Here is a 16042-nt window from a genome sequence, read left to right on the forward strand (position 1 = left end):
ATTCTTATTTTATTTTTAATTTAAAACTAATTTTTTGTGGCTATATTATAATTTAAAATTATTTTTTTTGTCTATATTGTAATTTAATTTTTGTATTTGAAGAAACAAATTTGGTCATCTATAATAAGTTTTACAAGAATATTAGTGAAACATAAATAAATTTGACCATCAAAATAATAAATCTAAATTAGTCATTAAAACAAAAAAAAGTAAAAAAAAAATATGTTTGAGGAGAATTAAATATACTCATATGGGATTATATTTTTTTTATATAAAAATTAATCTAAAATTAATTTTTTTTCATTTCCGTTAGAGGAAAGGGGTATATGTGAGCCATTTGTGTATAAGTAGGGGTATATATGAGCCACTTTCATAACGAGGGGTATATCAGCTCTAAATGACAAAGTTAAGGGGTATATCAGACCCTTTTCCCTTAAGAAAATAATTGTTTACTTTTTAAAGGAAATAAAAATATTCTTACTATTTGTGAAACAAACATATTATATTGGGCCGGGACGGGCATAAAAGTCTATGTGGATGCCACATGACCATGTGGGCCCAAAACAAAATGGTGAAAGTGTAATTTGTGACATGTGGTAACCTTTTTCTTTTATATGTATACTAGAACGGCATGGCCCGTGGGTCCAACATAGTTGATTTGGTCTCGATAAATAATAGAGTATGCTGAAAATTATTCAGCTATTTTTATCGCAAAGAAACAATTTAATCAAGTTGTGTATATGTATTAACGAAAGGGATGATCAAGTATGGAAATAAAATTTATTCACTCCAAAATCATTGATAAGGTAGAGCACATAAAATATTGACTCAAATTTACACCAAAACGAAATAATCAAAAAGTAAGAAAGGGAGAATGCTCAAAGTTGTTGGAAACAACCTGCATTTACAGACATTACTATTAATGTGTCAACCAACACATCTGGACTATCTAATGTACTTTGGAGAGCATCAAATTTCCAACATTTTCTACATATCTACTCTTCTGTACCCAGACATTACCATTTGTTATTTCCTGCAAATTATTGGAAAGTGCACACACCAAAAATTCTTGTTAAGTATATCAACTTCTTATTTGGGCAAACTGCATATTTATTTATATCAAGGTGATAAAAATAAGTAGAGTTCTTTTAAAAGCCAACTTCCATCTTTACCGACTTGACTTGCTATCTACACTACAAACAGCTTATAAAGGTACACATTTGCTGGAGTTTAAGCAGCAAAATTGAGCCAAAATCTCTACTCAAGATAAATTCATAAGAAAGTGATATATTTTTAGGTGACAAGTAAAATGATATATGGAGGGAAGAATTTATCTCTGGACTTCCATTTATCTTAACAAAAAATAGAGGGAAAAATAAAATTACATGTGTTATCTCAATCACATTATTTCCTCTTTGACTATCCTTAACATGAAGCAGTCTTAAGATATTATGGACAATTTTTTTTCTTATCCTCCTAAAGATCATATATTTCAGTATGCTATTTGACAATGCACAACCAAGTAAAACTAAATTATTGCACATAAACATAGTTGCTTCTGAATCTAATAAAACGACAATGGACAACTAAGTAAACTAAAAACAATGATATAGAGGAACGGAGTACATGGATCTGTTAGACCATTAGCCTTACCTCTAACATTAATAATTTGAGTGTATGACAGAGATAAAAGCATGTTATAGCTATGTTTGTATCCTTTCATTTAAGTTTACTACTCTTCACTTAAGATTTTCAATTCAATAAATGACAAGTTTAACAACAATTTTTTTAAGCAAAGCCTATCCCATATGCATGATCGCATAGTATGTAAAACCTTCTTCATTACATATTATGTGTGTCAAAATCACACATAATACTTCATCAAGGGAAAGAATATTACCAAATCATTCCTAACCATCATTAGTCTCTTATTGTATGATCATTCTCTCAGTCCCAGAACTGCTATTATTATGTATATGATAAAACTATATATGGTGTCGAGTTATTGCTTGCCACTATCATATCAAAAGTTGCAATTCAGACAATACAAAAATAACAGAAGAAATTTAGATCACTCATAAAAGTCGAATCTACAGGTGAAGTATGTTAAATTTTTTGTATCTTATACTAAAACTGCAACCTCTATCCAAGAATAACTACTAAACAATACAACAACACCATTCAAAATAGAACACTATGGTTCGTTTTGAAGAAAAAGAGACCTACAGTTTTAAAAGCCTGAAAAAGGTATGTGAAATTGTACCTTAAGTCTTGAAAATTAGAGAATCTGAAATCAATCATTTTTCATGGTTTGGCCTCCTCCTCCTTGTTATGTTTCTGGAATTTGAATGATTTTTAGCTTTTTCATGGTTTTGCTCCTCCTTGTTCTGTTTCTGGAATTTGATTGTTTTTCTTGATCACTTGCCTCACTCAACAACATAATTATACGTGATCAAGGATATCCAACAGTACTAATTAGTTAGTATACCAAAGATATTTGAATCACAAAGGAATCAAATCCTTGGTGAGTTTTCATCTCCCATGACATGGTAGTAGTTAGAGTAAACTCCTGAAAAAATGGCTGGATATATTAAGATGTCTACAAATAAAAAGAGGGTGTATATAAAATCTCTCCATCCATATTCCACATATAACATAATAAAATAAAAATAATCACCAGAAAAAAGTGAAACTTACTTGATTGAAGTGGCACTGGATACATTCTTAATACATTGCCTCTTTCTTTCTGTAATTACTCTGCAAGGATGTTAAAGACTTCCATTAACATCCAAAAAATATCTTCATTTTAATGCTCAAACAGAATTATTAAAGAAGGTGCGGTGTCAATGAGACTTTTCTTTGTTAAAACAGTCCTCAACAAAATTTTAAGAGAGGATAAACTTGTTAAAATTCTTAAATACTTAAATTATTAGACTTTTCAAAGAATAGAAAATTGACAATTCATCTAAGATTCTCATTACTATTATTTCTTTGGATGGAGATTTAGTGTGCTCGGTGCTCCTAGTAAGAAAATTTTCATAGAAGCATTGGAGTGATAAAAACAAATCCTTTATGCAGAATTCAAAAGCTACATATTTTATTTTCTTCAAATGATCATACAATTTTGCTCTTTCTTGTAGTGCTATCGAACTTGTAATAGGGGGAAGAATAGAGTTTATAACAATAAGAGTATTGTTAGGTTCTTCAAGTTCTTTGTACATTTGTTTCTGACCTTGGGTACAATTACATGAATCAAATATGGGAGATGTCTGTAGTAGTTGGCAAAGAAGAGGTAAGAATCTTGCCTTTTCTGTTATTGCTATATTTTTAATAAGCAACTTATAGTTATGGATCTATGGTATTGATTGTTATTATTGTTCTACAAAAAATAATGTACTCATACAAATGGAGAAACGGGATATGCACCTTACAGTAAGCAGAGAGAACTCCTCGTGACACAATCTAAATCGAAGGCATGTTTGCATGGACTCTGCCAAAAAAACTTAGCAAAAGATGTTTTTACTTGATATAATTGTGAAAAATAATTATAAATGAATAACTTTGAAAGTGTTTTGCAACCGTTTGTAATATTGATAATTCCATCCAACATGAGTCATACACTAACTTTCCTTTTTCACATCTATCCATCACCTCCCGGATAAGCCAAAATAAGTAGTTTGGAAGATTATAATTCACAATAAAATCCCTGCAAGTTCATATACACTATTATTTCATTAATAGGGAACTACCAAACAATCATTGTGCAAGAAATGAGAAACAAACAGTCAATGATCAAAATCCCAGCTTAAGTATTCGATATTTGAATTTCATCACTGAACTATGAACTATCACCAATCACAAGTCAACCATCAATAGTTTACTTCTCCTACGTGAACATATAATGATATTTCAGAAAAGAAACTCACTTCTCCTTCAGGTCAGGTAACTTTTGCAGCCTTCACTTTAGAAACAAATAAAGAACATTGGCGGATTCAATCATATTTGAAAAGTTTCATCAAACTTGTGATGCAGCTGCTATAACACTTGAAGAGAAATCTGATCAAGCAAGCTCTTTTTCTAGTCTTATGAGGAACAAGTTAACAATAAACTCGATGTACCTGTGAATGTGGATAGAGGTTCAACAAAACAGGTGTGGTGACCTTGTATATGCACAATCTTAGCCAGTGAGTCGAGCACAAAGACACAAAAAAATGCTCATATAAGCTCTGTCCTAATAGCGCACATTGCACACTTCTATCTCTATGGAACCAGGAGAAATGCATATTAATTGAATATAACTTAGCTAAATCGAGAATGCAAATGAACGAAACAGATTCTAATCAATCAAAAATTAGTTAAATAAGCTGAGAATGCCAGAAAATAATGAATCAAAAAAAGGTAAAAATGTTGCCAAATCTCCAACTTATCAATAGGATAAAATTGCGGAGAAAAAAGGGGAGGGAAATCTTCAAAAATGATTATCAGATATATTTAGTACTAACCTTTGAGTGAAACACAGGAATTTACGATTAGACTGAAAGATTACCTCCAATTTAAATGAGAAATTTCATCACCAAATTGATGTTCCAGTTGGGGGACTAATTTTCCATCAATTTGCTCTTTCTCTCCGAAAATGTAATACCTTCATTTCTAAGTCACTTTTTCGACTTCTCCGCCAAGAGTAGGAATGAGAATGAAAAATCGAAATGTATTGAAACAACCATAGCAAATAATTGAAAACCAAAGCATGTAGAAGGACACGTGTTTATTCAATATTGAATAGGGCTTAATGGTACAGTACAATTTTTTATACTATTAGTACAACTTTATAGAGCTGTGTTGGTACTCCATCTTGTTGGTTTATATATATTCATTTTCAAATGTTTATTGTAATCACAAAATATACCCACCAATGTTTATCATCTTGCCTATTTTAATTTATCTGTCTTAGTTTGACTGAATATAAAAAAAAATTAGATTATTTTTGAATTTTATGATTTAAACTAAGTTAGCATTTGATTATAAATTTTTTATTTAATTTCAAAAATTATCTTCAAAAATATGTTTGACCATGAAATTTGATCAGATTTTAAAATTTTATATTCAAATTCCTATTTGACCATAAAATCAAATAGAATTCGAGGTTTTGAAAATTTATCTTCAAATAGGTGTTTGACCATAAAATTTAATTGATTTTGAAAATTTATATTCAAATATTTGTTTGACCATGACACTTGATTAGACTTTAAAATTTTGTCTTCAAAAAATTTTAAGTTACCAAAAATATTTTTAACTACAATTTTACTGATTAAGACTTTTAAAAATTAATACTTAATAAAATGGTCATTAAAAAAACTAATAATAAACTAATTATACTTCAATTATAAGTATACATTCTTTATCAACTAATCTTTTATGACCTTTTACGTCTAAAACACTCTAAAAACGAATCTCATCATTTATTTACGGTATTTTTTTTTCTTTTTTTGGTGCCAATTTTAAATGTGAATACTTTTATATTTTCTTTATATTAATTTTCAATATTTTATGGCTATGGTAAAACAGAATTAGTTCTATTAAACGTGAGGTGGTTTAAAAGGAACATATTCCACTGCTAAAAATATGCAGTGTAGCGAATGAGGCTATTTCTCTCTAAGAGTCATAGCTAAGAATTTGTTTGATAGGGAGCGTTTTCTACTGAATATGAATCGTGATTAGTCGAGCTCTAATACGGATATCGATCGAATAAAACAAATCAGACTAATATTGGTATTTGCTATCTTATTAGATGCAACGATCGAGGTTCATTTCGTAATGTAATATAGGATACTTCTATCACCAGATATATATGTCAAATTCATAGAATATTCTTTTTGATAGCTTGAACTTTCTAATATTTTGATCACAGAACAACAACTTGATATAAATCAATTAATATTTGATACTTAATAACATCTTCTAAACACGCCATTAATTAATAATTAAAGATTTTTAACACATGCCATTAGTATATGATACTTAACTTAATGAATTCATGTTCTCAATAAATAAGTTAAATAAATAAAAACATGATATACTTAGAGAGCTAATGTATAAATCATACGTATCTTTTATGATTTAACTCGAGTATCATTTTGTAGAATTTTGTTATTTTTGATATGAATATAAATATGTAGCTACTTTTTATTTTTATTTTTTATCTTTTCCTGTCAAGACAAATAAAATAAAATAATAATACTTCTTTGTCTTCCAAAAGTTTGGATGGACTATATAATTTTTTTTATCATCATATTTTGTTATTTAAAATCATCTCATATGGTAACGTTTACTTAGTTTATCACGTCTTACTAATATTTATGTTTGTAAAAAATAATTCAATATTTGTTGTAATATGCCTTAAAGTGAACATGTCTCAATAATAATTATATTATGAAAATTCATTATAAATTGATTAAGTTAACTATTACAATCGTTTGTCGTATCTCTTCTTCTTCTCTCTTTTTTTTAAGGGAAAAATAATAAATATACCTCCAAAATATCGCAAGTGGTATGCACATACCCTCCATCATATTTAGGACATTGATGCCTTTGTCATTCAAAAACTAGAGTATATATATCATTCACTCTAACGGAAGACTAAATAGGGACACGTGACACAATCTTATCCATCGATCCGATATTTAATAAATGTCGGGTCGGTAGATACGATTATGACACGTGTTCCGTTAGTATAAAGGGTATACATGCTCTAGTTTTTGGACGACAGGGGCACCAATGTGTCAAAAGTTTGACAAAAGGTATGCATACCATTTACGATAGCTCAGGGTATATTTATTCATTTTCCCTTTTTTAAATCTATCTCCATTGATAATAGTTATTCGTAATAAAGGAATTAAGCAAATCAAATGTAAAAATTCAAATCGGCTATATGAATCATCATTCATCATAAATAGAGTAAATAAATTCTCATAGACTATATTTGACTATTTAACACTGTATAATTTAACGTCGTATACGTCATAAAAGAGCACGTCTCGACAATAGCCATAATAATTGTATTCATCATGATCAATTAGTTTTACGTTGACTATCACTTTGTCGCTACGCTTCTCTTTACTCAGATTTAATTGGAGCCAATAATGTGAAGACTTTTTTCACTCAGAGTTTGAAACCGGTTATCTGAAGACAACTGTCATCTTATCACAATCCTGCTCTCTTTACTCAAACTCGAAACCGACAATGTGAAAACCAACTGTCATCTTATTACGGTCCTTCTTCTTTACTCAGATTATTTAAAACTGATAATATGAAAACTAACTCTGATCTTATCGCATTCTTTACTCAAATTTTGAATCAGTCATATGAAATTAACTATCACCTTATCGCGACTCTTATTCATTTACTCAGATTCAGAACAAAAAATATGAACAAGCTTACAGAGACGGTGAGACAAACTAAAACTTAATCAATTAATAATTATGTCTAAATAATTAGCTTTAAAAAATATTTTTTTAATTAAAATCATCATAATTAAAAATAATAATTTAATATATGTAATAGTATATAAATAGTTCCTCCTCTCCGCATCCTTCTTCTTCTTCAACAAGCTCTCTGTAACAGTATACAAGCTCTCTGTTAACCGCTCTCTGTAAACCGCTTGTTTCTCTCTCTAGAAAAAGCTGACATTCGTTCTTTGTTTCTACCATTGAAATCACGAGATCCCCATCTTTTTTTCACCCCCAGTTTTTCGTCTTCAAAGCCATTTTTTTCCATTTTCATGTTGGTGATTGATTTACAGTTTTCAATTCTCTAACATTGTAAGTTGTTTCAGTCAATTTTTACAATTACAGAGAAACCCAGTTCAAAATTGAAGTTCTAAGGGATATATATACATTGGTGCATTTGTTCAAAAATCACCTTCTTGAATTGTATAGAAGAAGAGGAGATTATTTATGGGGTTTTAGAGAGATTCTCTTTCCTCCCATTTTTTTCTCCGTCCTTCTTCTTCAAAGCCATTTTTTCCATTTTGTTGTTATTTACAGTTTTCAATTCTCTAACATAGTAGGTTCAAAAAAAAATGTCGGGTTCTAAAAAGAAGAGTGATTCTGAAAAGGGTTCAAGCTCTTTAGCTGATCAGATGAAAAATTCTATGAGGTTTGAGGAAGACGATCCTCGAGTACTGAGACTGGGTTCACCTGTTTCAACATTGAGGAGTCGAATGAGTTCTAGTAATACAAGGAGCACTTCGGGTTCATCTGCATCGGTATCTGGTCGGAATGTGAGTTCTTCGACTTCTTCGGGTTCCCGGAAAATTAAAATAGTTCCCGCCGGGAATATTTGCCCGTCCGGTAACGTGATAACTGGGATGCGTTGTAAGCCTGAAAGGACTGTGTTAAATGACAATGAGATGATACCCGGGATGTACGGCTACGGAAGCATAATGCCTGGTGGTGCAATGCCGAAAACCCGTCGTGCTTCGCCGGAATCCAGTGGTGTTGCCTCCAGTTCGAAAAATAATCCGGAGGAGTTGAATACACAAGCGAATGAGATTTACAAGAAGGGTAATTTTGCAGAAGCGTTGAGTCTTTATGATAAAGCTATAGCAATTTCTCCGGGCGATGGTAGATTTCATTGTAATCGAGCTGCTGCGTTAATGGGTCTTAAGCGAATAATCGAAGCAGTGAAGGAATGTGAAGAAGCCATTAGATTATCTCCAACATATGTTCGAGCACACCAGCGTTTGGGATCTTTGTTACTTTGGTAAGTGCAATGAATCTTTTTTGTGTGTGTTCGCGAATAGTGATCAACGAATTGTGGTGAAATTTATCGGAAATTACGTGTTAAATGTGCTATATTTGGTTATCTTTGCCACTTAGGTAAGTGACATAAAAGGTTCAACTGTTTAGAATCTGTGTGTGTGTGTGTGTTCGCGAATCAGTTATAAACGAATATTGGAAATGTGGTGAAATTTATGTAGGTTGTATTGGAGATTAAGTGTTAAATGTGCTATATTTGATTATCTGTGCTACTTAGGTAAGTGATATAGGCAGTTCAAACGTTTAGAGTCTCTTGTGTGTGTGTTCGCGAAACAGTTTAACAAATTTTGGAAATGTGGTGAAATTTATGTAGGCTGTATAGGAGATTAAGTGTTAAATACGATAATTGATTATCTTTGTTACTTGGGCAAGTGATATGTAATGTTCAAATCTTTAGAATCTACATACCCGTTTGCTTATTGTTGATCATCAATATTGAAAATGCGGTGAACTTTCTGTAGGTTATTTTAGATATTACGCGGGAAATGTGTTATTTTGCTTATCTTTGCTGGCCTTGTTATTTGCTAATGTAAAACTTTCTTGATTGAGCGCAATCTCATTCCTATAAAACTTGCAGTTTAGGACAGGTTGAAAATGCAAGGGAGCACTTATTTTCCCTGGGTCAGAAACCAGATCAAGCCACGTTGCAGAAGTTGCAGGCAGTGGCGGAACATATCAGCAAATGCACTGACGCCCGGAGACTTGAAGATTGGACGACTATGTTAAAAGAAGCTGAGGCAGCAACTACTTCTGGAGCTGATGCATCTCCTCAGGTAAAGCATCTTTAGTGGTTACATTCTGTGACTAATAGGTGAATGAAAATTCAAGTGCTGATATTGAATTCACAGCTATTTGCATGTCAAGCGGAGGCTCATTTGAAGCTACACCAATTAAAGGATGCTGAATTGTGGATTTATAAAGCTAGGATGTATGAGCCATCTGCCACAGCATGCCAGTCAAAATTTTTTGGAATGCTCTCTGAAGCATATGTATACTTTGTCCAAGCTCAGATTGACAGCACTCTTGGAAAGTGAGTTTATCACTTATCAGTAATATATAGAAATAAAAGAGGTTCAGCCATATTGATCATGAATATCTGCAGGTTTGATGATGCGTGTACTGCCATTGAAAGAGCTGCACGAATTGATCTTCAAAGTGCTGAAGTTACTGGTAAACTCAAAAGCATGAGGCTGGTGGGTAAAGCTCGTACTCTTGGCAACGAGCATTTTAATTCTAAAAAATATGCACAAGCTTGTACTGCTTATGGGGAAGGGCTCTTGCTTGATTCTTCAAATTCAGTTCTCTACTACAATAGAGCAAATTGCTGGTTTAAACTTGGAGAGTGGGAAAACTCTCTGGCTGATAGCAACCATGCTCTCCTTATCCGGCCACATTATACTAAAGCTCTTTTCCGAAAAGCTGCCTCAAATATCAAGGTGACATGCCACCTTTAAATCTTAATTCCTGTTTACTATAAGATAATTGCTGCAAAAATCATAAATTTGATCATATGCAATGCATTATAGCTGGAAAGATGGGCTGACGCTGTGAGAGATTATGAGATTCTGCGGCAGGAACTTCCAAATAACGAAGAGGTTGCTGAAAATTTATCCCATGCCCGAGTTGAATTAAAGAAGTCACACAGAGAAGGTGATGGCAAGGTGGAGTTGGTTTCAGATCTTGAGAAGTTCCGGGCAGCGATTGCATCTGGTAGGCTTTCCTGCATCAGTCAATATGTTATATCATTTACTATATAACTCAACAACTACTGTTGAAAACTGTAGGTGCATCTGTGGTCCATTTTAATGAATTATCCAACCCAGAATGCATGTGGATCTCCTCAGTCATGGATACCTTGAGCGCCAAATATCGTTCAGTAATTTTTCTCAAGGTAAACAATCATAGGCAACACGTCGTGTTTTTCAGGCAGACGGGAACACCTAGACTCTAAGCTGCTATTATATTTCTTACAATGCACAACAGGGGAATGATTTTTTCTTCTGTTTTCTACTGAAGGTGGACGTGAAACAGAGCCCAGCAATCGCTACAGCAGAGAAAATTACAGTAGTACCTACATTTAAGCTTTACAAGAATGGCAGTCGTAAGGTGGATACGGTTACCGCAACTCCAGGTTTTTTGGAGTTGTTGATTAAGAACACCTTCATCGATCCCATCTAGAAAGGATTTTACATATACATGTGACATTTAACCATGGTTGCTCGTGGTCTACAGAAGGAAAGTCTAGTCTCCTTTTTTACCCTCGTGCATTCATTCCCCATCTCCGATACTCTTCCATTCGTACCTTTTTGATATTTTTAGCATTAGTGAAGATTATAGAGTTGATTTTGCGGCAATATATAGCTGAAGAGTTAGAAAGAAGAGAAAGTAGCTGTGCTAATTGGAGTCAGATAATAAAGATGTATACACAAACTACTATTGTGGATGTCTGGTGAATAAAAGTAGTCATTTTTCCCTATTCATTTGTCTTGCTTCATGTGGAATTACACTGGGTTTATTCTTCGACGTATACATATTCACTGTGTTACTCTATGGTCCCTCAATCCTATCTTGGCAAATGAATATCAGTTTTGGAAAAGGACACAACAGTGTAGAAAAGGTCCAAAATAAGAGAGGCAACAAAGTCTATAGAAAGACACACTACCATACAAATTACGTTACACTTGAAATTTTGTAATATTCTAAACTCTTGTTTCATAGACAAAACTAACTTATGTTTGATGAACAATAGAAGTTACTTTCAAAGAATTTTAGTAATTACAATAACAATATGCACAGTATAATATCACAAATAGATTTTGGAGAGGGCGACATATATGCAGACTTATCCCTATCTTGTGAAGACAAAGAGGCTGCTTTTGTTGAACCCTCGGCTCATGTAAAAAAAAAGATTAAAAACAAGCGTGTAAAGCAAATTCAATAGCGAAAAATTTCTACCAAAAATAATGAAGAAGAGAACAGTTTTAACAACAAATTATATGATAAACTGAAACAAATGAAACAACTTGTAATACTAGAATCGACGAAATAAGATAGCAACAAAGTAATAATACTAATTTTGTGAAGGAAACTAGACAAATGCTTGACTACATTACTAACATTTAAATCCTCGACATCCACATTGATTGTCAATTGTTGGCATATCAACACGCTCGGTATTTTAAAGTTCAAACGAGGCCCAGAACGGGAAATAGGGATTTATCCATTTTTCGTGTGTTATATCGATGAATTTTTGGTGATACATGATCCCGACTTGTTTTTGGCTAATATTTTTTATGGACATTCATTACGATCTTATTAATGGTTTGAGTTTGTCTCGAGGGGTAAACATACATATTTTCAAGTTCAAACGAGCCCCAATGCGGGAAAAACCAAATTCACCGATTTTCGTATGTTATAGTCCATGAATTTTTGGTGATACGTGATTTCGATATGCTTTTGATCGAAAATTTTCATGGACGCCCATTATGACCTTATTAATGGCGTGAGTTGGTCCCGAGGGGTAAACAAATGCAATTTCAAGTTCAAACTAGCCACAAAGTGGGAAAATCAAATTTATAAATTTTCGTGTGCCATAGTCCATGGATTTTTGGTGATACGTGATCCCGACTTTTTTGGCCAAATTTTTCATGGACGTCCGTTACTACCTTATTAATGGTGTGGGTTGGTCCCGAGGGGCAAACAAATGCATTTTCAAGTTCAAACAAACCTCAATGCGAGAAAAACCAAATTTACCAATTTTCGTGTGCTATAGTCCATGGATTTTGGGTGATACCAGATCCCGACTTGTTCTTGGCTAGAAATTTTCATGGACGTCCGTTACGACTTTATTGATGGTGTGAGTTTGTTCCGAGGGGAAATAAGACCCATTTTCAAGTTTAAACGACCCCCAAAATGGGAACAACCAAATTTATCGATTTTTGTGTGCTATAGTCCATGAATTTTTGGTAATACATGATCCCAACTTGTTTTTGGCCGAAAATTTTCATGGAAGTCCATTACGACCTTATAAATGGCGTGAGTTGGTCAGAGGGGAAATGAATTTTCAAGTTCAAACGAGCTCCAATGCAGGAAAAACCAAATTTACTAATTTTCGTGTGTTATATTCCATCATTTTTGGTGATAGATGATCCTGACTTATTTTTGGATGAAATATTTCATGGACGTTCGTTATGACTTTATTAATGGTATGAATTGGTCTCAAGGGACAAACATATGCATTTTCAAGGTCAAACGAGCCCTAACACGGAAAAAAAATCAAATTTATCGATTTTTGTATGCTATAGTCCATGAATTTTTGGTGATACGTGATCTCGACTTATTTTTGGATGAAATTTTTCATGGACGCCTGTTACGACCTTATTAATGGTGTGAGTTGGTCCCGAGGGGTAAACTGACACATTTTCAAGTTCAAACGAACCCCAAAGCGCTGAAAAATAAAATTTCCAATTTTCGTGTGCTATAGTTCATGGAGTTTTTGTGATACATAATCCTTTGTTTTGCTGAATTTTTCATGGACGTCTGTTACGACCTTATTAATGGCGTGAGTTGGTCCCGAGGGGAAAACAAATACATTCTCAAGTTCAAACGAGCCCCAATGCGATAAAAACCAAATTTATCGATTTTCGTGTGCTATAGTCCATGGATTTTTTATGATATGTGATCTCGACTTGTTTTAGACCGAAATTTTTCATGGACGTATGTTACGATTTTATTAATGGCGTGATCTGGTCCTGAGGGGCAAACATACACATTTTAAAGTTCAACCAAGCCCTAATGTGTGGGAATTCTTTTTTACCAATTTCCGTGTGCAATAAACAATGAATTTTTGGTAAGACATGATTCCGACTTGTTTTTGGACGAAATTTTTTATGGACGTCCGTTACGACCTTATTAATGGTGGGAGTTGGTCCCGAGGGGCAAACAAATGCATTTTCAAGTTCAAACGATCTCCAATGCGGAAAAATCCAATTTACTATTTTTGTGTTTTATAGTCCATATATAGATTTTTGGCGATATGTGATCCCGATTTGTTTTTGGCCGAAAATTTTCATAGAAGTCCGTTACGACCTTATTAATGGTGTGAGTTGGTCCCGAGGGGCATAGAAACACATTTTCAAGTTCAAACGAGCCTCAATGCGGGAAAAACCAAATCTACCAATTTTTGTGTGCTAGTCCATGAATTTTTTAGGATACGTAATCCCGACTTGTTTTTTATTGAAACTTTTCATGGACGTCCATTACGACCTTATTAATGGTGTAAGTTGGTCCAGGGGGAAAACAAATGCATTTTAGGGTTTAACGAGCCTCAAAGCGCTAAAAACCAAATTTACCAATTTTCGTGTGTTAATAGTCCATGGATTTTACGCAATACGTGATCCCAACTTATTTTTGGCTGAAATTTTTCTTGGACGTCCGTTACGACCTTATTAATGGCATGAGTTGGTCCTGAGGGGTAAATCGATGTTTTTTCAAGTTTAAACGAGCCCGAATGCAGGAAAAACCATTTGTTTCCGATTTTTGTGTGCTATAGCCCATGAATTTTTGGTGATACGTGATCCCGGCTTGTTTTTTGCCAAATTTTTTTATGGACGTCTGTTACGGTCTCGAGGGGTAAGCATTCACATTTTCAAGTTCAAACGAGTCCAAGTGCTAAAAACAAAATATTTGTGTGCTATAGTCCATGAATTTTTGGTGATACGTGAATCCCTTTTTTTTTTTTGCTGAAATTTTTCATGAACGTCCGTTATGACCTTATTAATGGCGTGAGTATGTCTCAAGAGGCAAACAAATGCATTTTCAAATTCAAACGAGACTCAATGCGGGAAAAACCAAATTTACTGATTTTTGTGTGCTATAGTCCATGAATTTTTTGTGAAACGTGATCTCGACTTGTTTTTGGCTGAATTTTTTTGTAGACGTCTGTTACAACCTTATTAATTGCGTGAGTTGGTCTCGAGGGGAAAACATACGCATTTTCAAGTTCAAACGAGTCCCAATGTGGGAAAAAACAAATTTACCAATTTTTGTGTGCTATAGTCCATAGAGTTTTGGTGATACGTGGTCCTGACTTGGTTTTGGATGAAACTCTTCATGGACTTCCGTTACGACCTTAATAATGACGTAAGTTGGTCTTGAGGAAAAACCAAATTTGTCGATTTTGGTGTGCTATAGTCCATGCTTTTTGGTGATACATGATCCCAACTTATTTATGCCAACATTATTCATGGATGTATGTTATGACCTTATTAATGACGTGAGTTGGTCTCGAGGGGTAAACAGACGCATTTTCAAGTTCAAACGAGCCCCAATGTAGGAAAAACCAAATATAGTAATTTGGTATAGAGCATGGATATTTTGTGATACGTGATCCCGACTTGTTTTTGGCCTAATTTTTTATGGACATCCATTAAGACATTATTAATGGCGTGAGTTGGTCCCAAGGGGCATACAGACGCATTTTGAAGTTCAAACGAGCCCTAATGCGGGAAAAACTAAATTTATCAACTTTTGTGTGCTATAATTCATAGAATATTGGTGATAGGTGATTCGACTTGTTTTTGGCTAAAAAATTTCATGGACATCTATTATGGGCTTATTAATGGCGTGAGTTGGTTCAGAGGGGAAAACAAATGCATTTTAGAGTTTTAATAATCTCTGAAGCGCTAAAAACCAAATTTAGCAATTTAATGTGCTATAGTTCATGGATTTTTGGTGATACGTGATTCCGACTTATTTTTGGCCAAACTTTTTCATGGCCTCTGTTAAGACCTTATTAATGGCGTGAGTTGGTCCTGAGTAGAAAACATACGCATTTTAAATTTCAAACGATCTCGAATGCGGGAAAACCCAAATTTTCTAATTTTCGAGTGCTATAATCCATGGATTTTTGTGATACGTAATCCTAACTTGTTTTTGGCAGAAAGTTTCATGGACGTCTGTTAAGATCTTATTAATAGCGTGAGTTAGTCCCGAGGGGAAAATAAGAGATTTTTCGAGTTTGAACAATTCCTAAAGCGCTAAAAACCAAATTTACTGAATTTCGTGTTCTATAGACCATAGATTTTTGGTGATACGTGATCCTGACTTGTTTTTGGCCAAATATTTTCGTGGACATTCGTTATGACCTTATTAATGGCGTAAGTTGGTCTCGAGGGGTAAACTGATGCATTTTCAAGTTCAAACGAGCCCCAAAGCAGGAAAAATAT

At 33.5% G+C, this 16042-nt stretch overlaps 1 protein-coding gene and 1 long non-coding RNA gene across 4 annotated transcripts; one reads left to right on the forward strand and one right to left on the reverse strand.

Moving 5' to 3' along the window:
* Positions 1-864: 864 nt before the first annotated feature.
* LOC102586540 (uncharacterized) lies at positions 865-4701 on the reverse strand. 3 transcript variants are annotated; one of them, XR_001475106.1, is made up of 5 exons: positions 4547-4701; positions 3427-3706; positions 2698-2757; positions 2264-2569; positions 865-1033 (listed from the first exon to the last, which is right to left on the reverse strand). It is a non-coding gene; the product is annotated as an uncharacterized lncRNA (long non-coding RNA). The 3 variants fall into 3 exon arrangements; XR_001475105.1 differs by having other exon boundaries at positions 3427-4118; XR_368311.2 differs by lacking the exon at positions 4547-4701 and having other exon boundaries at positions 3427-4525.
* Positions 4702-8072: 3371 nt separating this feature from the next.
* Positions 8073-11219, forward strand: LOC102586873 (TPR repeat-containing thioredoxin TTL1-like). Its single transcript, XM_006359988.1, has 7 exons — positions 8073-8760; positions 9394-9589; positions 9665-9846; positions 9919-10252; positions 10343-10526; positions 10601-10707; positions 10833-11219. Exons 1-7 carry the CDS (start codon positions 8078-8080, stop codon positions 10992-10994), a joined length of 1848 nt encoding a protein of 615 aa, XP_006360050.1. The 5' UTR covers positions 8073-8077; the 3' UTR covers positions 10995-11219.
* The last annotated feature ends 4823 nt before the right edge of the window (positions 11220-16042 follow it).

The sequence above is a fragment of the Solanum tuberosum genome, unplaced genomic scaffold (assembly GCF_000226075.1).
Source record: "Solanum tuberosum cultivar DM 1-3 516 R44 unplaced genomic scaffold, SolTub_3.0 scf00312, whole genome shotgun sequence".
In the NCBI taxonomy this organism is placed as follows: domain Eukaryota; kingdom Viridiplantae; phylum Streptophyta; class Magnoliopsida; order Solanales; family Solanaceae; genus Solanum; species Solanum tuberosum.